Raw genomic sequence first — 23,426 nt, forward strand, 5'->3', positions numbered from 1 at the left:
TGGACACCTCCACGGTGGCCTTGACTGACTTGCTGGGCACCGACAACCCGAAGGATGGCATCTTGAACTTGGGCATTTTGAACTGGTTGTCTCTGGCGGCCACCTCCTTGTCCCCCATGGACACGTCGCCCTCCAGCTTGGTGCCCGCGGCCTGGGTGTCCACCTCCACGCTGGGCAGTGACACCTCCACGCCGGGGGCCATCACCTCGCCCTTGTCGTCCTTCAGGTCCACTTTGGGCCCCTTGATGTCCACCTGGGGGGCCTTGATGTCCACCTTGGGCACCTTGATGCTGGGCATCTGCACCCTGGGCAGGTGGCCCTTGAGCCCGATTCCCGTTGCTGCTTCCTTGGGCTCCGCTTCGGGAAGATGGCCCTCCGGGAGCTTCACGCCCACCTCAGCAGCCTTGACGTCCAGCTCGGCGGAGGGCTGCTCGATGCTGAGGTCACTGGTCTTCACGTCGGCCTGCAGAGAGGGCCGGGTCACTTCGGCCTGGGCCTTGGGCACGGACACCTCCACGGCGGCCTCGACGGACTTGCTGGGCGCTGACACCCCGAAGGACGGCATCTTGAACTTGGGCATTTTGAACTGGCTGTCTCTGGCGGTCACCTCCTTGTCCCCCATGGACACGTCGCCCTCCAGCTTGCTGCCCACGGCCTGGGTGTCCACCTTCACACTGGGCAGCGACATCTCCACGTCAGGGGCCGTCACCTCACCTTTGGCCTCCTTCAGATCCAGTTTGGGCCCTTTGATGTCCACCTTGGGCACCTTGATGCTGGGCATCTGCACCTTGGGCAGGTGGCCCTTCAGTCCAATTCCCGCTGCCGCTTCCTTGGGTTCTGCTTCTGCAATGTGGCCCTCTGGGAGCTTCACGCCCACCTCGGCGGCCTTGACCTCCAGCACGGCGGAGGGCAGCTCGATGCTGAGGTCACTGGTCTTGCCGTCGGCCTGCACCGAGGGCAGGGTCACCTCGGCCTGGGCCTTGGCCACGGACACCTCCACGGGGGCCTTAACGGACTTGCTGGGCGCCGACACCCCGAAGGACGGCATCTTGAACTTGGGCATTTTGAACTTGCTGTCTCTGGCGGCCACCTCCTTGTCCCCCATGGACATGTCGCCCTCCAGCTTGCTGCCCGCTACCTGGGTGTCCACCTCCACGCTGGGCAGTGACATCTCCACATCAGGGGCCGTCACCTCATCCTTGGCCTCCTTCAGATCCAGTTTGGGCCCCTTGATGTCCACCTTGGGCACCTTCATGCTGGGCATCTGCACCTTGGGCGGGTGGCCTTTGAGTCCGATTCCCGCTGCCGCTTCCTTGGGCTCCACTTCGGGAAGGTGGCCCTCTGGGAGCTTCACGCCCACCTCAGCGACCTTGACCTCCAGCTCAGCGGAGGGCAGCTCGATGCTGAGGTCACTGGTCTTCACGTCGGCCTGCACCGAGGGCAGAGTCACCTCGGCCTGGGCCTTGGGCACGGACACCTCCACGGCGGCCTTGACGGACTTGCTGGGCGCCGACACCCCGAAGGATGGCATCTTGAACTTGGGCATTTTGAACTTGCTGTCTCTGGCGGCCACCTCCTTGTCCCCCATGGACACGTCGCCCTCCAGCTTGCTGCCCACGGCCTGGGTGTCCACCTTCACGCTGGGCAGTGACATCTCCACGTCGGGGGCCGTCACCTCACCCTTGGCGTCCTTCAGGTCCAGTTTGGGCCCCTTGATGTCCACCTTGGGCACCTTCATGCTGGGCATCTGCACCCTGGGCAGGTGGCCTTTGAGTCCGATTCCCGCTGCCGCTTCCTTGGGCTCCGCTTCGGGAAGGTGGCCCTCCGGGAGCTTCACGCCCACCTCGGCGGCCTTGACCTCCAGCTCAGCGGAGGGCAGCTCGATGCTGAGGTCACTGGTCTTCACGTCGGCCTGCACCGAGGGCAGAGTCACCTCGGCCTGGGCCTTGGGCACGGACACCTCCACGGCGGCCTTGACGGACTTGCTGGGCGCCGACACCCCGAAGGATGGCATCTTGAACTTGGGCATTTTGAACTTGCTGTCTCTGATGGCCACCTCCTTGTCCCCCAGGAACACATCGCCCTCCAGCTTGCTGCCCGCGGCCTGGGTGTCCACCTCCACGCTGGGCAGTGACACCTCCACGTCGGGGGCCGTCACCTCACCCTTGTCGTACTGCAGGTCCAGTTTGGGCCCCTTGATGTCCACCTTGGGCACCTTGATGCTGGGCATCTGCCCCTTGGGCAGGTGGCTCTTGAGTCCATTCCCGTTGCTGCTTCCTTGGGCTCCGCTTCGGGAAGGTGGCCCTCTGGGAGCTTCACGCCCACCTCGGCGGCCTTGACCTCCAGCTCGGCGGAGGGCAGCTCGATGCTGAGGTCACTGGTCTTCACGTCGGCCTGCACCGAGGGCAGGGTCACTTCGGCCTGGGCCTTGGGCACGGACACGTCCACAGCGGCCTTGACGGACTTGCTGGGCGCCGACACCCCGAAGGACGGCATCTTGAACTTGGGCATTTTGAACTTGCTGTCTCTGACTGCCACCTCCTTGTCCCCAAGGGACACGTCGCCCCGCCAGCTTGGTGCCCATTGGCCTGGGTGTCCACCTCCACTCTGGACAGTGACACCTCCACTTCGGGGGCCGTCACCTCGCCCTTGGTGTCCTTCAATCCAGTTTGGGCCCCTGATGTCCATCTTGGGCACCTTCATGCTGGGCATCTGCACCTTGGGCGGGTGGCCTTTGAGTCCAATTCCCGCTGCCACTTCCTTGGATTCTGCTTCCGCCAATGTGGCCCTCTGGAGCTTCACGCCCCCCTCGGCGGCCTTGACCTCCAGCTCGGCAGAGGGCAGCTCAATGCTGAGGTCACTGGTCTTGACGTTGGCCTGCACCGAGGGCAGGGTCACTTCGGCCTGGACCTTGGGCACGGACACCTCCATGGCGGCCTCGTCGGACTTGCTGGGCGCTGACACCCCAAAGGACGGCATCTTGAACTTGGGCATTTTGAACTTGCTGTCTCTGGCGGCCACCTCCTTTTCCCCAAGGGACATGTCACTCTCCAGCTTGGTGCTCGCAGCCTGGGTGTCCACCTTCACGCTGGGCAGTGATACCTTCACTTCGGGGGCCGTCACCTCGCCCTTGGCATCCTTCAGGTCCACTTTGGGCCCCTTGATGTCTACCTGGGGTGCCTTGATGTCCCCCTTGGGCACCTTGATGCTGGGCACCTGCACCTTCGGCAGGTGGCCTTTGAGTCCGATTCCCGCGGCCGCTTCCTTGGGCTCCGCTTTGGGAATGTGGCCCTCTGGGAGCTTCACGCCCACCTCGGCGGCCTTGACCTCCAGCTCGGCAGAGGGCAGCTTGATACTGAGGTCACTGGTCTTGACGTTGGCCTGCACCGAGGGTAGGGTCACCTCGGCCTGGGCCTTGGGCACGGACACCTCCGCGGCGGCCTCGACAGACTTTCTGGGTGCTGACACCCCAAAGGACGGCATCCTGAACTTGGGCATTTTGAACTTGCTGTCTGTCTCTAGTCCATCTTTGCCTTTTACGTCTGTCTCTGATGTTACTACTGTGGTGCTGCTTTCCTTTTCCTTCTCCATTTCCTGGAGTTGTGTCACTTTGTCTCCTTTTGCCTCCTTCGCTGGTGACCACCCAAAGGAGGGCAGCTTGAGCTTTAGCATTTTCGTCTTTCCCTCCTTCTCCTCCGTGTGCGGGTCCCCCCCCTCGCTGTCCTCTTCTCCCTTCCGGGCTGCATCTTCCTCCGTGTCTCCTCCCGCTTGTGCTGGCAGAGCACCCTGATGGACTGGGGGTTGTCTGCTCCTGTGCGCTGCTGCTTCACCTGCGTCCTCCCCCTTGGCCTCCGCGTCCTCACCAGAGACCCTTCTCTGCCATGGTCCCCCCTGGAGAGCTGTCGTGGCCCCTTCTTTCTCGAGCGCTTCTTCTTTGTAAAGTCCAAACTTGGGTGGCTTTAAAACGGGTATGCGGACGTGGAATTCTGGCTGGTGGTTTTGGTGGCTGCCTCGGCCTGCTGAGTCTCGCAGAGACAGTCTGGCAATGCCGATCTCCAGCGCCTGCGTGCCTTCCCTGGGCCCCTCCCCGCTCTGTCTTGGGGCTGGGCCGGCCCCTTCCCCCGGGGCTCCCTCACTGGGGAGGCCGGGCTCCATGGTGGGCTCGGCCTCCTCTGGCACCCCTGCCGTCCTGTCCTCTCTCCCGCCATGTGCGGCAGCCCTGGCGGCCTTGTGCCCGGCATCCCAGGGCCCCGTCTCCACCAGGACCCCAGCCTGGACTGTCCCACCGTGGGCTCCCCTGCCCGACAGCCCCTTCCCTGAGCCCACCCGGAATCTCAGGTTTGGGAAGCTTCTCTTCCGCTGGCTGCCCGGCCCTGCTCCCGGCACCTGCTCCTCTTCCGTGAGCTGGGCCTCCGTGTCTGTGCTCGTGGGGGGCAGGTCAGGCACGTCCCCTCGCTCGTAGGCCTCCGAAGAGCTGTGTGACCTCCGGGGCCCTGGCCCACGCTTGCTCTTCAGAGCTTGGAATTTGGGCCAGGAGAGCCGCTCCCTCTGGGTCTGCCTGCCTCTGCCCTCCCTGGGCTTGGAGATGAGCCTCTCCTGGTCTCCGTCCTCCTGCAGCGTCTTCGTGGGGGTCTCCGTGCACCCGTCGGCGATATCCTGGTCCTGAAACAGGGAGAGAGAACCTTTTGGCCCCCCGTACAGGGAGTCGGAGGCAGGGGCTCGGGAGATGGGAGCGTGCAGTGGGGGTCCCACTGAGGCATCCCAGCCTCAGCCTGGGCACAGGAGCCCGGCCAGGGCCCAGCTTTGCGGGGCCACGCAAAACTCACCTGCCTCCTTGCTGTCCCTTGAGCCACGCTGAGCGCCGCCGGAAGCTCCCTCCTCGTCCTCCCTGGCAGGAAGTTTCCGTTTGATTGTGAACTGAACCTTGTAAGGCTCTGAGTACTGAAGGATTTTCAGAGCATCTTCATATTTAATGTCGTCAAAGAAGATGGTTGTGCTGAGCAACTGATCCCCTAGACAAAGACAGAGCGGCCCCCGCCCCTTAGTGTCCCGGACCTCGTCGGGCCTCACGGGAGGGGTCCACAGGGGTGCGTGACCGAGAAGGCGACCCCCGCTCGGGCTGCCCGGCCCCTTCCTCCTCTTGAGCCCCGGGTGGGAAGGAGCCCCCATTTCCAAGCAGAAAACCTGTTAGAGCGAGTGGCCCCAGCCTGGACACAGCTAAGCAGTCTCTAGGGGCTCATCTGAGTCCACTGTGGCCTGTCCCCCTCCAGGCCCCCCTAACCTGATGGGACCACGGGGACATGGGGATGGGGCCATGCTGAGTCCACTGTGGCTCGTCCCCCTCAGGCCCCCCCCCCATCCTGATGGGACCACGGGGACACGGGGATGGGGCCATGGCACCTTCTCTCAGGCTGAAGAGCTTGGCAGCTGAGGACTCCTTCAGCACTTGCTTGACAAAGATCCCCTGGTCCCCGCCGCCCGTGACAACGTAGCCACTGGCTCCGGCCTCCACCTTGGTCTTCAGTGTCCCACCCGTCGCCTCCTGCGTGGACTAGGGCGGAAGCACATCAGGCCTTAGTGAGCATACGCCTATCCCCCAGTGGACGTGGGTGCTGGGAGGCTGCCTCCCCTGCGGCCAGGGGCCCCAGAGTCCTCCCATCGTTGGGCAGCTGAGCCCGGGTGCAGGGTCCAGGCTCCGCGGGAAGCCAGCCGCAGCCGCCTCAGTTGGGAGCAGCCTCCCTTGTCCCCGTCCCCACCTGCCAGGACTCAGGAGTAGCCCGGCCCCGGCCATCCGGGCCCAGCGGGGCTTGGCAAGCAGAGGGGAGAGTCTTCTGCGTGCACGTGGCCAAAGCGTTCCTTTATCAGCTCCTGGTTCACCAGCACACTCACTCCAAGCACCCGTCACATACAAGGCAGCCGGCGCTCAGACCAAGGCGGCTCATAAATGCCGAGGAAAATACCGGAAACGGCAGGGCCAGCCTGACCTCGGACACGACAGCTCCTCTGGGTCTGGGAGAGCGTTAGAATTGCTGGGGCCGCCATGACAGCAGGCGGCGCACCCTCCTGGCTGGGAGCCTACAGGACGCAGCCCCTTCCGTGGCCTTGGATGCAGCAGACAGCAGCCGTACCCACTGTACAGCTGAGAACACTGAGGTCCGTGCACCCAGGTCCATCTGGTCAGCAGTCTGGGCCCTTCACCATGAGAGTAAAGGGGTCTGGGGGAGGCCTGGACCAGTGTTCTGGAGCCCCTACACACCCCCAGGCCTGATGAGGGAGGTGGCACGCCCTTCCCCAGGGCACAGGGGCACGCTGCCAGCTTTCCGGCTCCTCGCCTTCTCGCTCTGGCCCTGGCTTCCCCCGCTGGAGCCCGTGTGGACAGGCCGCCCCCCCCACATCAGCTCCCGGCACACCCACCTCCAGACGGCTCATCCTGGAATGCGTCTGTGAATCCCCCGAATCCCGCTTCCACCAGGACCTCCGCCTCCTTGGCGTGTCTTCCTGCAGCAGCGACAGACAGCGGGTCACCAACCTGCCCCAGCCCAGGGGACGGGAGGGACTCGGGGAGGCCCCAGCTCAGGGGCTAGATCCCCCAGAGTGCACTGTGTGCAGGGGGAGCTGAGTTCCTCCAGGGGGAAGGTGACTCTGGGCCTTGGTGAGTCCCACAGGGCCCAGTCCTCGTGTCCGCAAGTAGAGGGGGCAAAAAGAAACAGTACAAGAATGAGCCCTTTGGGACTTCCCTGGCCGTCCAGTGGGTTAGGACTCTGTGCTTCCACTGCAGGGGCCGCGGGTTCGATCCCTGGTCAGGGAACTAAGATCCCACATGCCGCACAGCATGGCCAAAAGAAGTAAGTACGTAAACAATTCTGAAAAAAGAATGAGGCCTTTAGTAAACACACCTGGTCCATGCTTTCCCCCAGGTGTCTCCAGAGGCGGCCGCAGGACCCTGTCTGTGTCTCCTTGTCAGAGAGGGCACATGTGTGCACGTATCCTGTGCCCCGTCGCACACAGGAGCACAAGGTCTGTTCCCCCCACACACACACGTGTGCCATCTCAAGTGTGTCCTGGCCAGCTGATGGGAGGGCTCCAGTGAAGGACCGAGGAGTCAGAGAAGACAGCCGAGTGGACACCGCCGTGGCAGGGCAGTGTGGCTGCACAGGTGCGTGCGTGAGTTGCCCACACAGGGGGACGCAGGAGGCGTGGTCACCTGTGGCCGCACACCTGAGCCTTCCCTAAGCCTGTGGGTGTCTGTAGAGCAGGCTTACCGGGAGGCCGAAGCTGGCACCCTCAGTCACGTACTCGTAGACAGGCGAGGACCCCTGTGGCCGGGGCCGAATGATCTCATCCACAGACCCTTCAGTCACCTGGCAGGAGGAGAGAATCAGGTCACCCTCAGCCACTCGGGCTCTGCTCAAGTCCAGGAAAGGAGGGGGGTGGGGGCTACGAGCGGGGCACACATGCTCCCTGGACCTCACTTACACAGTGGTCCTCCTCGGTTTCTGCATCTGGCTCCTCAGGCTGCAACTGCCGGCCAGACACTGCAAAGGGAGAGGATGAGTCAGTGGGGCCTTGCAGGTGGGCAGAGCAGAGGGCGGAGCTGGGGGTAGGGGCCCAGGAGAGGCTGGATACCGCAGCGGTGGTGTAACCCTGGACACTGGGTCTGGGAGCACATGCAGGGGTCGGGGGAGGACCCACAGCCACTGAGCCGCGGGGGCTGCGAGATCAGGTGTGATGGCAGTGAGCCAGGATTGGGGGGGGCCGGCTCAGACAAGGTAGATGACTTCACAGATTTAGTCAAAGAAAGTTACTAAACAAACACACAAATAAAACAATAACTACAACCCTAACGGGGAGTCAGAATCCAGAGTTACTATAATATATAAACTATAATGTCCAGCATTCAACAGAAAACTACATGACATGCAAAGAAACAAGAAAGTATGATCCACACTGAGGAACAGAGCAGTTAATGGAAACAATCTTTGAATGTCCACAGCTGTTGGATTTGGCACAGACTCCAAAGCAACATTCATAAATTTATTCAAAAAAGTGAAGGAGACCATGTTTAAAGAATTAATGAAAAATATGATGACAAGGGCCCAATGAAGAAAGAATGTCATAAAGAAACAGAAATTATATTAAGAAAAAGAAAAAAAAAAGCCAAATGGAAATTCTGAAGTTGAAAGTTTACTAGAGGGACTCAATAGCAGAGCTGAGATGCCAGTGGAAGGAAGCAAAAAACTTGTAGATTAGGGGAATTCCCTGGTGGTCCAGTGGTTAGGACTTGGCACTTTCACTGCCAGGGCGCAGGTTCAATCCCTGGTTGGGGAACTAAGATCCCTCAAGACACACAGTGCGCCAGAAAAAAAAAAAAAAAAGACCAAACAAAACAAAAAACCTGTAGATTGATAGAAATTGACCAATTTGAAGAACAAGGATTGAAGGAAAATGAATAAAGCCTCAGAGATCTGTGAGATGACATTAAGAACACCAATATATGTGTAGTTGAAGTCTCAGAAGGAAACGAGAGAGAGAGAGAGAGAGAGAGAGAGGGAGGCAGAAAAAATGTTTGAAAGAATAATGGCTAAAAACAATCTACGGATCTCAGAAGCTCAACAAACCCCAGTAGGATAAACACAGAGGGATCCAGACCTAGACAATCACATCAAAATGTTCAAGGGAAAGAGAAAATTTTGAAAGCAACAAGAGAGAAGTGGCCCATCACATTTAATAGTACAGCAATACAATTACTAGTCGACACCATGGAAACTAGAAAAAAGTGGAACAATATATTCAAATTGCTGAAAGAAAAACTTTGTTAACCATGAATTCTATATCTAGCGAACTGTCCTTCAAAAATAAAGGCAAGATAGGGACTTTCCTGGTGGCACAGTGGTTAAGAATCTGCCTGCCAATGCAGGGGACACAGGTTCAAGCCCTGGCCCAGGAAGATCCCACATGCCACAGAGCAACTAAGCCCATGTGCCACAACTACTGAGCCTGCGCTCTAGAGCCCACGTGCCACAACTACTGAAGCCCGCGCGCCTAGATCCCGTGCTCCACGACAAGAGAAGACACTGCAATGAGAAGCCCACGCACCACAATGAAGAGAGTAGCCCCCGCTCACCGCAACTAGAGAAAGCCCCTGAGCAGCAATGAAGACCCTACGTGGCCAAAAATAAGTAAATAAAATAAATAAATTTATTAAAAAAAAAAGATGAAAAAGATGTGTAGCTAATAAGCCAATAGTGGAAATAAAATGCAATACTAAAAATACACATTGTTTTTATACATATATATAATGTATATAAATAATTTACATTAATATATAAATTTAATATATAATTAATTATAACGTATACATCTATATTAGTTTATAAATACAAAATTTATATTTATATATGTAATGTATGTTATTAAGTAATTATATACCTGTGTATATATTTAATTAATTCTAAAACAAGATAAGGAACCAGGGAAAGAGGAGCAAAGGATGGATGGAATAAAATAGAAAGCAATTAGCAAGATGGTAGGATTTAAACCAGCCATTTTGACAATACATTAAATATAAAAGGACTTAAAATTCCAATCAAAAAGGTAGAGATTATCAGATTAAATTTAAAAAGCAAACCCTGACTACATGCTATCTAGGAGAAATGGACTATAAATATAAAGAAGTTTAAAAAAGGAAAGAAAAAAATACATACAGTGCAAAAACTAATCCTTTCATAATAATAAAGGGCACAATTCATAAAAAAAAATAACAAACCTAAGTCTGTATATACCTAATAACAGAGGCTAAAAGCACTGAAGTGAAAGCTGGCAAAAATGAAAGGACAAATAAGGCAAATCCATAATTACAATAGAGATTGTAACATTCCTCTCAGTAATCGATAACCTTACAAAACAGAATAGGTAAGAACAGTGATCCACCCATCAACCAATGAGACCACAGTGCAGATCACTCCTCCTGACAAGAGCAGAGTACACATTCGTCTTAAGTGCACATGGGACATTCACCAAGATAGATCATATGCTGGCTCATTTAAATGTCTCAGTAAATTTAAAATAATTAAGACCATTTCAAATCAAGTATGTATTTTCTCTGACTCTCAACGGAATCAAGACAGTATGGTATAACCACAAATATCAGTGAAAACGAATAGAAAGTCCAGAATAGTCCCACACTTTGTAAGATCAATTAATTTTTGACAAAGTAGCCAAATTATTTCAATAGAAAAATAATAGTCTTTTCAACAATGGTGCTGGGACAAGTGGATATTTATTTGGGGAAAAAAACCCTAGACCCTTACAACATAGCACATGTAAAAATTAACTCAAAATGAATCATAGAGCTAAATGTAAAACTTAAAACTATAAAACTTCTAGAAGAAAACAGAGGAGAAATTCTTCACCACCTTGGGGGAGGCAGTGTTTTCTTAGGCAGGATACAAAAGGTGTGAATCATAAAAGAAAATCTGATCAATCATATTTCATCATAATTAAATACTTCTCTTGAAAGACATTCTTTAGAAAATGAAAAGGCAATTCAGTATATCTGACAAAGAACTTGCATCCAGAAGAATTTCTGCAAATCAATAGAAAAAGACAAAAAATAAAAAAACCTCAATTAAAAGTGGGCAAAAGATTTAAACAGACACTTCACAAAAGAAGGTGTACCAGTAAGCACGGAAAAGATGGTCAACTTCTTTAGTCGTCAGGGAAATGCAAATTATTAATAAAACCAATGGCACAAAACAAAGGTCCCGGAACCAGACTCATACAGATATAGCGCTGTGGGAAAGTAATGATCTTTTCAGTCAGCAGTGTGAGGTCCACTGGAAATTCACAAGGAATAATATTGATCTCGACCCCTAGGTCAGACCCAGGAAGTATTAATTTCATGTGGATTGCAGATCCAAAGTTTAATGATACAGTTTCCAGAAGATAAACAGAAATGACACTGGGGATAGGGAAACAATTCTTAACCAGGACACAGACAACACTAGCCCTAAAGGAAACAACTGATTAATTGTTAAAATTATTAAATTAGGGGCTTCCCTGGTGGCGCAGTGGTTAAAAATCCGCCTGCCAATGCAGGGGACACGGGTTCGAGCCCTGGTCGGGAAGTAAGATCCCGCATGATGTGCAGCACCGCCAAAAAAACCAGTAGAATGAAAAAAACTTGGGAGTCTCTGTCCGATGAACTGCATCCACAGACAGTGTGGGGGAATTTCACAAACTTAGTGCGGCAGTAAAGCTAGACTCAAACAGAACCCGCTGCACGCGGTTCACAGGTGCACTGGTGTTGGAAGTCCTCTGGGAGGGGGCAGACCAGCGGGGAAGAGGCCTCTGGTGGGGGTAAGGGGTACTGGTTCCACCAGTGTGTCCACTTTGGGAAAATGCATCCAGCTACACACACATGATTTGTACCTTTCTCCCAAAATGTTTAAATTCTACATAAAATTGAAATGAGGAAATTATAAACTTTATGCCAAAAAAATCTGAAAATGTAGAGGAATTGGACATATTCCTAGAGAAACAACGCTGCAAGCACCGCACAAGGAGAAACAGGCTACGTAAATAGTCCTGTGATGGTTCAACAACCAAAGCCCTTCCTTAAAACCGGTCCACAAGCAACTCCAGGCCCAGCGCCCCCGGAACTGTACTCAGTACTCCAGGAGAAGCAGCCCAGGATCTCACACTAGGTCTGGCCCTGGGCTCAGCCTCAGCCTCTGTGGCTGTGACTGCATTGCTGGTGAGGAGGGGACACGGGTGCCCACTCCCAACCCACCGCAGCCAGCAGGGCTCAGAGCCGGGAGGGAGTCCCTGCCCCACAGGCCGGGCAGCCGGCATGGGCACCAGGCGCGTCCCTGTCCCCGTGCAGCACGCGGGGAGCCCAGTCCTGGCGGGAGTGCAGGGTTGGCTGCTCCTCTGGCCAGTTTGCTGTGTGACCCTGAGCAAGCCTGTCCCTTCTCTGAGCCTTGATTTCCCCACGGATGTCAGAGGGCTACTCTGCCCACCCGGAAGCCCAGAGGGACTGCGGGGAGTGGGGGGGCGGCGCGGAGAGGGGGTTGTGGAGGAGGCGGGGTGGGGGCGGAGCGCGGCGGGGAGGGGGGAGCGAGTCCCAGGCTGATCCAGGCCCCGCCCGCGGGAGCGGTGGAGATCAGAGCCTGTTCCCCACCGAGCCCGCTGCCCTGCGCGGGAGCCAAGGGCAAGGGCAGCTGACCCCACTCTCTCCGGCCGCAGTTTCCCTTCCAGTTCTGCCGAGACCCTCACCCCCATCCGCAAAGTGGGCGCGCTGTGGGTGAGCGACGAGGAACCTGAGGCTGGGGGAGGGGAAGCCACTGGCCCGAGGTGGCTCAGCCCGCGGGGCGGCGCGGGGACTAGACGCGGCGGGCGGAGTCCAGGGTGGCCGCGCTCCCACCCCGGCCAGCCCGGGACCGGTCATTGCGGGGCTGCCTCTCCCGCCCTGTGCCCGGCTGGGGGCGTCGGAGGGTCCCCACCGGCCTGGGCTCGGGGCTGCGGCAGCCGGCAGAGGGGCGGGGAGGTCTGCGGAGCTGCGGGGACGCGCCCAGAAAGGCAGCCCGGCCTCCCCTGAGCCCCGCAGCCTTCTCTGAGTCACAGCAAAACAAGGCCCGGACCGCCCTCCGCGCGGGGCAGGCAGGCGTGTCCCTGGGGGCGAGCGCGGCGGTCCGGGTCCGCCCAGACCTGGGGAGGCTCTGGACCGCGGCTGCTGGAGGAGGGGACCCCGAGCGGGTGTGCGGTCGGGCCAGCCAGCGGGGCCTTGGGCCGGGCGCTGTGTGCCAGGGGGGATGCGGTGGAAGGCCCCGAATTCGGGCGGGGACCCCCGGGCCCTGAGAAGCCGTACCCCCAGATCCGCTCCAGGGCAGGGGTGAGGAAAGGTGTTAACAGCCGGGAACCTGGGGGCGGGGGAGGCTCAGCCAGCCCTGCTCCAGCTGGACCACCGCTCCTGCCTCTGGGCCCCCACCCGGCCCAGTCCTGCCCTCCCAGCCACCCCCTTGGGTGCAAGAGCCCTACACCCAAGGTAGGAACAAAAAGCGGGGCTCAGGGAGGCGGGGACAGGCCTCGCCCAAGTTCAGACCGCTGGGAAGATGCCCGGCTGTGGTTTTAAGCTCAGGGTCCCTCTGCACCCTTAGGGCAGAACCCCAGGCTGGCTGGAGCCTGGCCCAGAGATGCACAAACAGGAAGGAGGAAATCCTGCCTGCCACGGGGCAAGGCCGCCAGCAGCCCTGCCAGCCTCAGACATGCCCCTGGGGAGGGAAAAGGAGGCACTCAAGTACCCCCCAGACCACTGGCCTGCGAGCCCCCATGTCCTGGGGCCCCACCCCGAGTGCACGGGAGGTGTCCCAACAGCCTGCCTGGCCTGGCCTTGGCCCCGCAGTCGCCTCGAAGAATGACTAATAAAATAAGGTCACCAAAGCCCCACTTTACAGAGAAGGATGTGGAGGTGACATGCTGAGCCAGGCCCAGCAGATCCCGCTGCTGGCACCTGGTACTTCGCCAAATGCCCTTCCCCCTCCTCCTCGAGGCTCAAGGCCCTGCTGTGGCCCCAGCCCCTCACCCTAACTCTTCCATGGCCTCAAACACTACCTAGCGGGGCACTTGGGGGAGGGGGGTTGGCACCACGTCAGCTGAAAAGCTTCACTCCCGGGAATTGTAATATTCCGGGGTGGGACCTCCGGGAAGTGAGTCTACGGAGGGGGCAGAGCCGAGGAGATGTGCGATGCTGGCTGAGGGGCACCAGGTGGAGGGGGACGCAGGAAGGGGGCATTTGCCTGGATGACTTCCCCATACTTACCTTGCCCTTTGGGCCCCGGGCTGAGTTGGGGCCTCTCCCGCCAGCCCACAGCCAAGTGCGGCTTCTTAGGGGGCCCAGAGCAGGGCCACTCGTGGGTGTGGCAGTTTTGCTTAAACAGAACCCAAGTTTGCATCCAAACTGGCCGCTGCCAGGGCCCAGCTCCAGCCTCCAAGTGGGGCCGGGTGTGGGCGCAAGTTGGGGTGTCACGAGGGCCACGGTGGGACTGGGGGCTGTGAGAGCGGTGGGGAGGAGAGCTGCGAACAAAGGAGGGCCCTAGGTAGCGGCCTGAGTGTCCAGCCTTGGGTGCGCGCGCGCCCGTGCGTGTGTGTGTTTATGAGCACGAGGGCCTCTGCTCACGGGGTGTTCGTGCTTGTGCTGGGTGTGTGTATGAATGTGCACAGCCGCAGCTGAGGCCCCCGGCCGGCCCAGGGAGCCGAGGGGGTGGGAGCCCCGGATGTAGGCTCCCTCCTCGGGGGACGCTGCCCTCGGGCTTGGAGCCCGGTGCCCACAGCACACGGGACGCTTGGCCTCACCCCATCCTGGAACCCCACGAGGAAAGTGCCGAGCTCTGCTGACTCGTCACGAGACTGTCAGACTTTCTGAAGCAACACCCACAGGCTCCTGCTCTGCCTCCAAGGCTTCGGGAAGCAGCCTCAGCCCGCCCGGGCCTGGGGGCCAGGACTCCCCACCCACCCCGCAGCCGCTGCCACTGCAGCCACCGCTGCGGCCAGGAGGTTTTCCCATCGCCCTCTCCGGCCTGTCGGTCTGCCTGGCCCGCCATCATCGGCAGCCTCCCCGGTCTGTGCCGCTGCTGCCTGGGCCCCAGACCTTCGGAGCTGACCTCCAGCGCAGGCTCTCGCCCGACCTCTGTCCCTTCCACACGCAGTTTCCTCCGCCATCTCACGGTCCAGCTTGGCCACCCTGTCATCACCTCTGGCCACTGCCTGGTCCCTGGTCCTTAGAACATTCTCACAAACGTTCAGAGCCCGGCACCCAGTAGGTGCATGCTAGTGCTGGGCATAGGTGGGCAGAGGAAGGGAAGGTGAGTCCCGCCCAGCCTGAGGGTGCAGCGGGGTCTCGAGGGCTGGGAGGGCCAGCAGGTGGGCCCGGCGCTTCTCCTCCTGCACCTGGAGACACCGAGACCTGAAGCAGGCACTCCAGTCCCCCACCTCCATGGGCCCGGCAGCCGAAAGGGGCGTCCCCACCTCCTGCCCACCCCAACAGGACCAGCGGGCCCGAGTCTCTTTCTGTCTGGGCTGAAAGGCCAGCACCTAGATGCCCAGCACAGTGTGACCCTGTGACAGGGCGGCCCACCACCACGGGCCCCCACCACCCACCTGGCACCTGCCCGTAAGCGTGTCTCAAGCGCCCTCCCGCCAACCCCCAGGGTTCCCAGTGCACCAAACGGCCATCTTCTGAGGACCCCCTGCAGGCCACACGGTCCAGCCTTGGGGATCTGCCTGTCCTGGGACTGAAATGGCCATGCTGGTGCCCTTGGGCACCCTCCAACATCGGCTGGAGCTGAAGCAGGGCAGAGTCAGGGAGATGCCCGGCCCAGCTCTGCCACCCCCCAACCCTGTGCCCCCACCCTCCACCTGCTGGGTGGTGAGGTGGTCAGGTGCCCCAGGGCTAAACCCAGGAAGAAGGCAGGCGACAGGGGGCAGAGGGTGGGTACAGAAGACAGCGCAGCCGCTTACCGAACCCGACGTCCTCCCAACTTGCCCCGAAGTGAAGATCCCAGGTTTGCAGCTCCCTCTGGCCGTCCTCCCCACTCCTCCCCTCCACGGCCCCTCCCTCCACTGCCCCGCCCACAGGCCCCCTTCTCCGCGGGGCCCAGAGCCCGCCAAGCCCCCTTCGCCCTACCAGAGGGACTGGGCGGGTCCCCTTACAGGCCCCCGCAGCGGGGCCAGGCCCCCACCCCTCCCCCAGAGCGCCCCCCCAGGCCGAGCAGCTGACTCGGGGAGGAAACACCGCCCAGCTCGGGGATGTGTGAGTCACTGCCACCGCCCCGCCCGGCCCGGTCCAGTCCAGTCCTGCTGTGTGGACAGGCTCAGATGTCACACAGGACCGTCCTGGCAAGCTGTGCACGAGCCTGGGACAGAGGCTGAGGGCTGTCGGGCTGGGGGTGCAGGGGAGGGATGTGGAGGCATAGCCCAAGGCAGGGACGGAGGCCCTTCCAGGAGGGACCCAGGATGGGCACAGGCTACTGCTGCCTCTGGAACCTCAGTGCTGCACGGCCCCTCAGGCTCTGCTGAGACCACTGCCCAGGGCACAGCCAGCCCCTTCCACAGCCAAGGCCACAAAGGCCAGAGCAGGGCCAGACCAAGCCCACCCATGTCCTGGGCCAGTGACCTTGGGGAAGGTGGCCTTGGCCACTGCCCCCCTGCCCATGCCCCTCGAGGGCAGCCTGACCCCAGCCACCTTCTAGCCCTCTCAGCCAAAACTCATCCCTCAAAGTTCCAGGGCATCTGATGAGCTGAGTGCGGTGGGTCCCCGGAACCAGCAGCTTTAACCAACCCCTCCCCAGTCGTTGGATATAAGTGGCAACTGAGGAACACGTGCTGAAGACCCCCAACTCCCCCGCTCCCCAGACGCCACCTGCCTGGCCTGCCCCCTCCTGTCACCTCACCCTTCTGCCCCCCAGGACTCCCAGCCCCTGCCCTGGGGGACGCCTGAGGGGGGCGGGAGAACGCGGATTCTGGCTCCAAGGCCCCTCCCAGCTTCAGGAGCCCGGGCAGGCCCGGCAGGCCCAGGCAGGACCACGGGCTGGCCTATCTGCAGATCTGCTGCTGGCCCTGGGGCGGCCCCGCCCTGCACCTCACAGCCCCGTGGGGTGGGGCCCAGCTGGCTGCGGGCACCTGCATCCCACGAGCAGGTCGGAGCAGGCCGGCACAGCTGAGGGGCCCAGGCTGGGGTTCAAGGGCGGCGATGGGTCAGCCCAAACCTACACCTACACCCCCACCAGACGCACCAGGCCTGCAATGGTGGCCGCAGAGCTGAGGGCTCCTTGCGTAACTGAGGGCAACAGGCACCAAAAGCAGATGCCGGGAGGCCGGGCCCCCACCGGGCAGCGGAAGCCCAGAGCGGCCTGAGGTGGGGTGACAGCAGGGGGAGGCCCCTGGCCGCTCAGAGGGCCCCCGGGTAGGCAGAGGGCTCCACCAGCTCGAGGCAGCCGGCACTGCTGGGAAAACTGGGTGAGAGGCCTGAAGGAGGAAAAGCACCAGGGCCCTCCCGGCCTGTCCCCCCTGAAAACCTAACGGTCATAAAAGACTCTAGTCACACTGAGACAGGAAAACCGGCCAGGCCTGCTGGTCAGTGGCCTCACCTACTCCACCGGCCCACACAGTTCTCACCTGGGAATTCTTTGTTTACTGCCCGACACCCCACCAGACTGTTACCGACACCCCCAAATCCCCCGCCCCCACCCCCCCGCAGGGCCGGGCGGCTGACTCAGCTGGGAGGCGGGGGTAGATGCTGGCACGCAGCAGGGTCACCCTGCCTCGTCCCCTCCTGAGCCTGGACGCTCCATCCCAATCAAGCCGTCCCCCATCCTCCTGAACCCTACGACCTCCCCCGCGGCCACCCACCGGGCCCCGGACCATTGTGACAGCCTGGCCGGGCTCCCACCTCCTGTGGCCAGACACCCCCCGCCCACTGGCTGGAGGGGGCCTCAGCCACACTCTCCCCGACACCCTGTGCTCTGACCCCGCCCCCCACAAGCCCTCTCCAGACTCCAACACCCCCCCGCCCCGGCTCAGACCCTGGACTCGCTCCCTCAGGAGCCCGGCGCCAGCAGCCCTTGCAGTGCTGTGCGGGGGCAGCTTCAGGGCGATGGGAAGTGGCTGGGAAGGGAAGGAGTCAGCTGCTGGCGCGGGGCTCCGGGTCGGGACCACTGAGATCCGGTAGCGGCGAGAGTCAGGCGGCCACTCCCCACCCCGCCCCTGGGCTGGCGTCAGTCCCGCAGGCGGGCACCTGGCTCCCCAGCAGATAAGGGCTCTGGGTGAGGAGGCCCTGTCCGCCCGCCTCGGCTCCCGGGGACCCCACCTGCCGGTCCCCTGGCTCCAGGCAGGTGGTGGGCCAGCTGAAGGGACGGTGGGCAGGGCAGCTGCTGAGCTGCCACACCTCCAGGCCTGGATGCCAGCTGTCCAGCACGTGTCCGCCGACCCCCGCTGCACAGGCAGCCGTAGCTCAGAGCCGCCTGGACTCCGGGCCCTTCCTTGGAGTCACCGTGGGAAAGGGCATGGCAGGGCCAGGGGCAGCTGATAGTGAATCAGCTGGCGAGGAGGTGGGGCAAGCGTGGCATTCTCAGGGGCTGTGTCACGGAGGAGCCCGCAGGTGCTTCTGCCACCCAGGAGCAAGGCCTGCCGGGGCGGGGGTGCGGGGGGAGCCGCCTGGAGGGGTCCCGCAGTCAGGTGCCTGGTGGGGGGCCATCCTCTTCCCGCCTGGAAAGGTCTGGCAGCGCTGGCAGCTCTTGGGAAACAAGGGCATCAGCCAGGGTCGGGGGAGGTGTAGGAGGAGCGGGGCACCCAGAGCCCAATGTGGGCCGCTCACGGTCTGACCCCCACCCTGGGGTGGGCAGCCAGCCGGAGGCTTGAGCCCCAAACAAAGTAGCCTTGACCTGGCCCAGTGGGGCCTCACCTCCGGGGCCTCCAGCCCACGCAGACACCGGCACCTGGGTGGACCCTCCAGTGGACAACGGGGCTGAGCGAGCCTGTCACCCCACTGTTGTGACAGGGAGGCCCAAATAAGAACCCCGCCCAGGTATCCTGGGCCGCTCCTTTCTGAGCCTCGGCCATCCTCTCGGCAATGGACACCCACATCCGGTGCTGTGTCCAGGCAGGAGTCCTTCTGGGACCTTCCCGGGACTCCTGGCGTTCAACCAGCTAAGAAGGTGGAAAGCCCGCCTCTGCTGGCGGCTGGGAGCCACAGCTCCGCCTACCGCTCCACCAGCAGCCCTGGGCGCGACACGCGGGCGAGTCTCTGCCACCAAGCTCTCTGGGGAGGGGCCCAACGTCGCCGCCCCTCACCCTCAGGTACACACACTGGGTCCTCCGGCTCCCCGCAGGGCAGGAACCAGGCAAGCAGTGGGCACAGTGGGACGCCATCTCCCACCCCGCCCCAGCCCCTCAGGCCTCCCGGGGCCAGCTCCATCTTTCCATTTTAGAAAGTGCTTCTGACTATTAAATATTTATCCCAGCGAGGTGGACCTTTAGCTCCCGGCCACCTGTGCCTCCAAAAAAAGAAAAACAAAGGGACACCTGGAGGAAGAGGCAGGGCGGGCAGGCAGGGCCTAGAGATGCCCCTGAAGGCACCCAGTGTGACCAGACCCCGGCCAAAAGGGGCAGCTGCCCTTAGAATGGGGAGGGGGCTCAGGGGCGCGTGGCCAGCTCTCGTGAGGCTCCCCGTCCACCCTCCCCGCTCTCAGCCTCAGCTCCTCCGGTGCCCCCTCCTCCGCCCGACTGGGCCTTATCCCTTCCCATGGGACCCGCCCTGAAGCCCTCTGAGGCTCCCCGGTGCCCTTGGAACACAGCCCTCCCTCCTAACAGCATGGTCCCCACCCCTCTCCACCCTTAACCCCCACCCCCAGCCCCAGACCCTCCCTGTTAAGCTACTTGCTGCTCCCCAGTCAACATTCTCTCCAGGCCTCTTGCACACGATGCCGCATCAGGCAGCCCTTCCTCCTGGAAGCCCTCCCTGACTTCCCTGTGCACCAAGGTGGCACTGATGGCAGAAGCCCTACCTGTCTCACCTTTGATGAATGAACACTGGTGAATCCCTGCTCCCCAATTTGTGAACATCTAAGGCCCGGGGCCCCTGGGATGCACAGATGGATGGGTGGGTGGACAGGCAACCCCGCTTCGCATTAGCCCTAAGCGTAGGGTCTGCCTCCTACTGCCCCTGTCCAGGCAGAGGGCCAAGCTGGGGAAATCTGGGCTTTTCACCCCTGAAATGGGTGGCGGGGGCCCCCAGATGGCCCATGCCCCACCCAACCTCCCTGGGGTTCTCCTCGCTGACACCTCCACTTCCCCACCCCCAGGCAAAGCAGCCCCAGGCTGAACCCGAAACACAGCCTTTCAGCAAAGGCAGTCACAAGAGAAGATACAGAGAGGGTCGGAGTCCGAAGGAGAACAATCCAGGGGGCTTCCAGGAAGAGGCAGCTCCTGGCTGGGCCCAGGATGGAAGAGATTGGCCAGAGGGAGAGAAGGCCGTGGCCTTCACAAGGGCAAGGCCTTGATGAGCCCCAGGTGGAGTGGGCACACAGGCGGAGGCAGGTGGTTTGGGGCACTGGACCCTCCTATCCACTCCTGGGCCCCACCCCGCTTCCTGAGGCTGGAGCTAGGCTATCCAGTGTTTCTCCACAAAGAGAAGGAGTGGGGGTGTTGTCGGCAACACGTATGCTGTCACCAGCGGTGGCTTTCAGAATCGTCCTCATTAAGGTGTCAGGAGGGTCGGTACTCCTGCCCAGGATGGCCTCTGAGGCCTCCTTCTCCGTGCCCGCCCCTGTGGGCCCCCTGCCTGGGGGGGCAGGGCAGCATCAAAGCGTGTGGCATGGCTGATCTGGCCCCTGTGGAGGCCAGAGAGGCTCCACTTTGGTTCGGGGCTCTGTCTCACTGCTCTGAAACTCAGTGTCCCTGTCTGCAAAATGGGGACACAGCCCTCCACCAGTGTGGACAACCCAGGCAAAGCCACCAGTCTGGACAGCTCACTGGAGCCACCCCTTGGCCTCCCTGGCTACACAGCTCTACCTCTCTGCCCTGCCTGGGCCGTGAGCAGCCATGGTCACTCCTGTTCATAGATTCGAGATCGAGCCCATAGCCCAGAGTCCAGGCCTGTGCAGAGGCCACTGGCCCTGTTCAGAAGGGTGAGGCCACCACAGGGGATGCCCGACATTGCATTGCTTTCGGGAGAGGCCCCAGTGTTGCCGCGGCCCCCTGCCAGGGAGAGACCACCCAGATACCCCTCATGGTGCCATCTGCACCTGGGGCTCTCTGACCCTTGTGGGGGCTTCTCAGGGTGGGTGTGGGAGGGGCCTCAGGCCAAGCCAGGGGCTTGAAGCTGCAGCGCAGAGCCCCAGGTGGGGAGCTGGGGGCTCCCTATCAGTAGTCTAGCTGCCTAGGACCCAGCTCTGCCTCGGGAAGGAACCAGCTGCCCCTGGGATAGGAAGGGGGGGGGCCCATTCCAGGTGGAGTGGTTGGTGCCTGCATGAGGGCGGTGCGCCCAGACGGAGATCCCTTCCCCCGCGGGAACGGGGAGGTCGCCTGGGAAGGCAGTAGTGGGGTGGGGGTGAGCGGGTGCTACTCAGACTGGCCAGGCACAGGGAGGCTAGGCGGGTCCTGTGCTGGTGTGTTCCCAGCACAGCCACCAGGGGGCAGCCTCCGAGTGCAGGCTGGACCAGACCTGGCTCCCTCCCCCTGGCCCCTGTCTGGGGCACCGACAGGATGTGGGAGGGGTCTTCAGAGGACCTGGAGGGGCTGGTCCAAGAGGGCAGGTGTGGGCTGGGCAGAAACATGAGGGACGGGGAGGGCCTGCCCACCTCTGGCCTGCTAGGAGGGAACTGCAGCTGGAAAATGCCTGGACTGAATCCCCATGGTTCTTTATTAGGAATGCATGTTCCCTGGCCTCCTCAGAAGGATGGGAAGGGCCTGGGAATCTGCATGTTGGACACAACCCCCAGGGCCGGGTCTCCTGCCAACGCCCCGTGAAAGCCACTGATCTTGTTCCCTAAGAGGGGATGGTTTTGCAGGCTGGACACAAGGAGGAACTGCCCCAGAGGTCAGAGAACCACACGTCAGAGTAAGAATGAGGGCCTCGGCTGGGGAGGTGCTCCCAGCACAGGCTTCTGCAAGGCAGGAGGGTGGAGAAGGTGGCCCGAGACCCTGCAGCTTGGGAGTCTCCAGGCGGCGGCTGAGAGAGGAGAAGGCCATTGTGGGATGCGAGGCAGAGCAACAGCCACAAGTCCTTTGGGCCCTGCTCCTCTCCCTGTGACGCGGCAGATTCCCAGGGATGTGGGCCAGGCCCGCCACAGTCAGGAGGAGGGGGTTGGGGACCCATCATTCTCCCGTTGGCTGTCCAGGGAGAATCGGGGTGCCTTGGGTTCCCACCTGGGCAAGGGAGCCCGAAACAGGAGGTCAGCTGGGCTTCAGTGCTAACCAGATGAATGGGCAACAGGAGGGACCATGGGGGCTCCTGCTGCAGCTGAAGGGGAGCCCCACCCCCTCTGCATCAGCAGTGCCATCATCATCGATCTCTGCTTTCCCCAGGGAGTGGGGTTCCGCCTGTGCTAATGCAGTGTGGCCCCAGCCCCCCTTGCCGGCAGCTGGCCAGGTGTCCTGGGTGTGGCCAGGCTGCGGCATTACTGACCCTGGGCTGGAAAGACTGTCCCTGCCCTCCACGATGCTGAGACACCCAGGCCCTGGAGCCAGGCCCAGTGCAGGGACAGACAGATGACAGACAGACAGAGCACCTGGTTCTCATTCTGCGGCCAGAGGTGCAGAGGGAGGGGGTCCTGCCCCATGGGGAACCCCCACCTACCCTTGCTCAGAACTGGGGGAGCTCTGACCCCACTCAGGCCCCTCACCAAGCCCCAGACCTCAGCCACCACCTAGCCAGGGAGCCAGCACACAGCAGCCGCACGCTGGACCCAGCCCAGCCCAGCCTAGCAGTCCTGGACCAAAGCCAACAACCCTAACTCCTGGTCCAGCCAGGCTGCTCTCCCCAAAAGCAGATCAGAGGGCAGTCCTGGCGGCAAGTTCCCACCGCCTGGTGACCCACGGCAGTCATGCCCCACTTACACGTGCGGCCCTCCCAAGGCGGCTGCCTCTAGGGACAGCACACGTCCCAGAGGGCTACAGCAGGGGTACAGTTGACAGAGAGGGAGAGACAGACAGACAGTGAGTGACAGAGAGAGAGGCGAGGAGTGACAGAGTGGTAGAGACGAGTCAGCGACCCAGAGAAACAAAGTGAGCGGCAGGGATGGAGAGGGGTGGGAGGCCGAGCGACAGGGACAGGTAAGAGGCGAGACGCAGGAGGAGGGACGCACAGACCCGAGCAGCCCCCGAGGCGCAGAAACGCGCTCGAGACCGCGGGCCGGTCCCGGAGGCACCCCAACCCCGGCCGGCGCCGCAGCCCACCCGCACTGCGCGCCCCAGGACCCGCCCGGCGCGCGCCCCGCGCGGAGCCCACCCGCCCCGAGGGGAGCGGGCTGCAGGCGGGGAGGAGGCGCACCGCTGCCGGGGGCTCCGGGCCAGGTGGGCAGCACCATGTGGAAGCAGTCGCACATCTTGGCGGCCGGGCGGTGCTGGCCGGCGGCGGCCCGTCGCGTCCAGTCGCAGATCCCGGCTCCGCCGCGCGGGCGGCCAGGGGGTCGGGCGAGCGCAACGCTCTGCCTCCGCAGCCCCGCGATGCCGCTGGCTGCAGACCTCGGACTGCGGGCGGAGCCCGCGCCCCCAACCCCGCCACCGCCAGGACCCCGCCCCGGCCAGCCCAGCCCAAGCCCAGCCACTGCGGAGCGAGCGCGGGCGGCGCCGCCGGCCTCATTCAGCCCATTGGCTGCTGCCCGCCAGGCCCCGCCCTTAGTGGCCACGCCACGCCCCTGTCCAGCCGGGAA

At 61.2% G+C, this 23,426-nt stretch overlaps 1 protein-coding gene across 1 annotated transcript in view; it reads right to left on the bottom strand.

Annotated features, from left to right (window-relative positions):
• Positions 1 to 23,426, bottom strand: part of AHNAK2 (AHNAK nucleoprotein 2) — a 33,226-nt gene that overhangs the window by 6,339 nt on the left and 3,461 nt on the right. Inside the window, 10 exon segments of the mRNA XM_036842075.1 lie at positions 2 to 2,266; positions 2,269 to 2,582; positions 2,585 to 2,667; positions 2,669 to 4,665; positions 4,831 to 5,012; positions 5,401 to 5,551; positions 6,415 to 6,498; positions 7,263 to 7,361; positions 7,477 to 7,535; positions 23,045 to 23,411. Coding sequence (XP_036697970.1) covers positions 2 to 2,266; positions 2,269 to 2,582; positions 2,585 to 2,667; positions 2,669 to 4,665; positions 4,831 to 5,012; positions 5,401 to 5,551; positions 6,415 to 6,498; positions 7,263 to 7,361; positions 7,477 to 7,535; positions 23,045 to 23,411 — 5,601 coding nt within the window.

This window comes from Balaenoptera musculus, chromosome 2 (genome assembly GCF_009873245.2).
Source record: "Balaenoptera musculus isolate JJ_BM4_2016_0621 chromosome 2, mBalMus1.pri.v3, whole genome shotgun sequence".
Classification (NCBI taxonomy): Eukaryota; Metazoa; Chordata; class Mammalia; order Artiodactyla; family Balaenopteridae; genus Balaenoptera; species Balaenoptera musculus.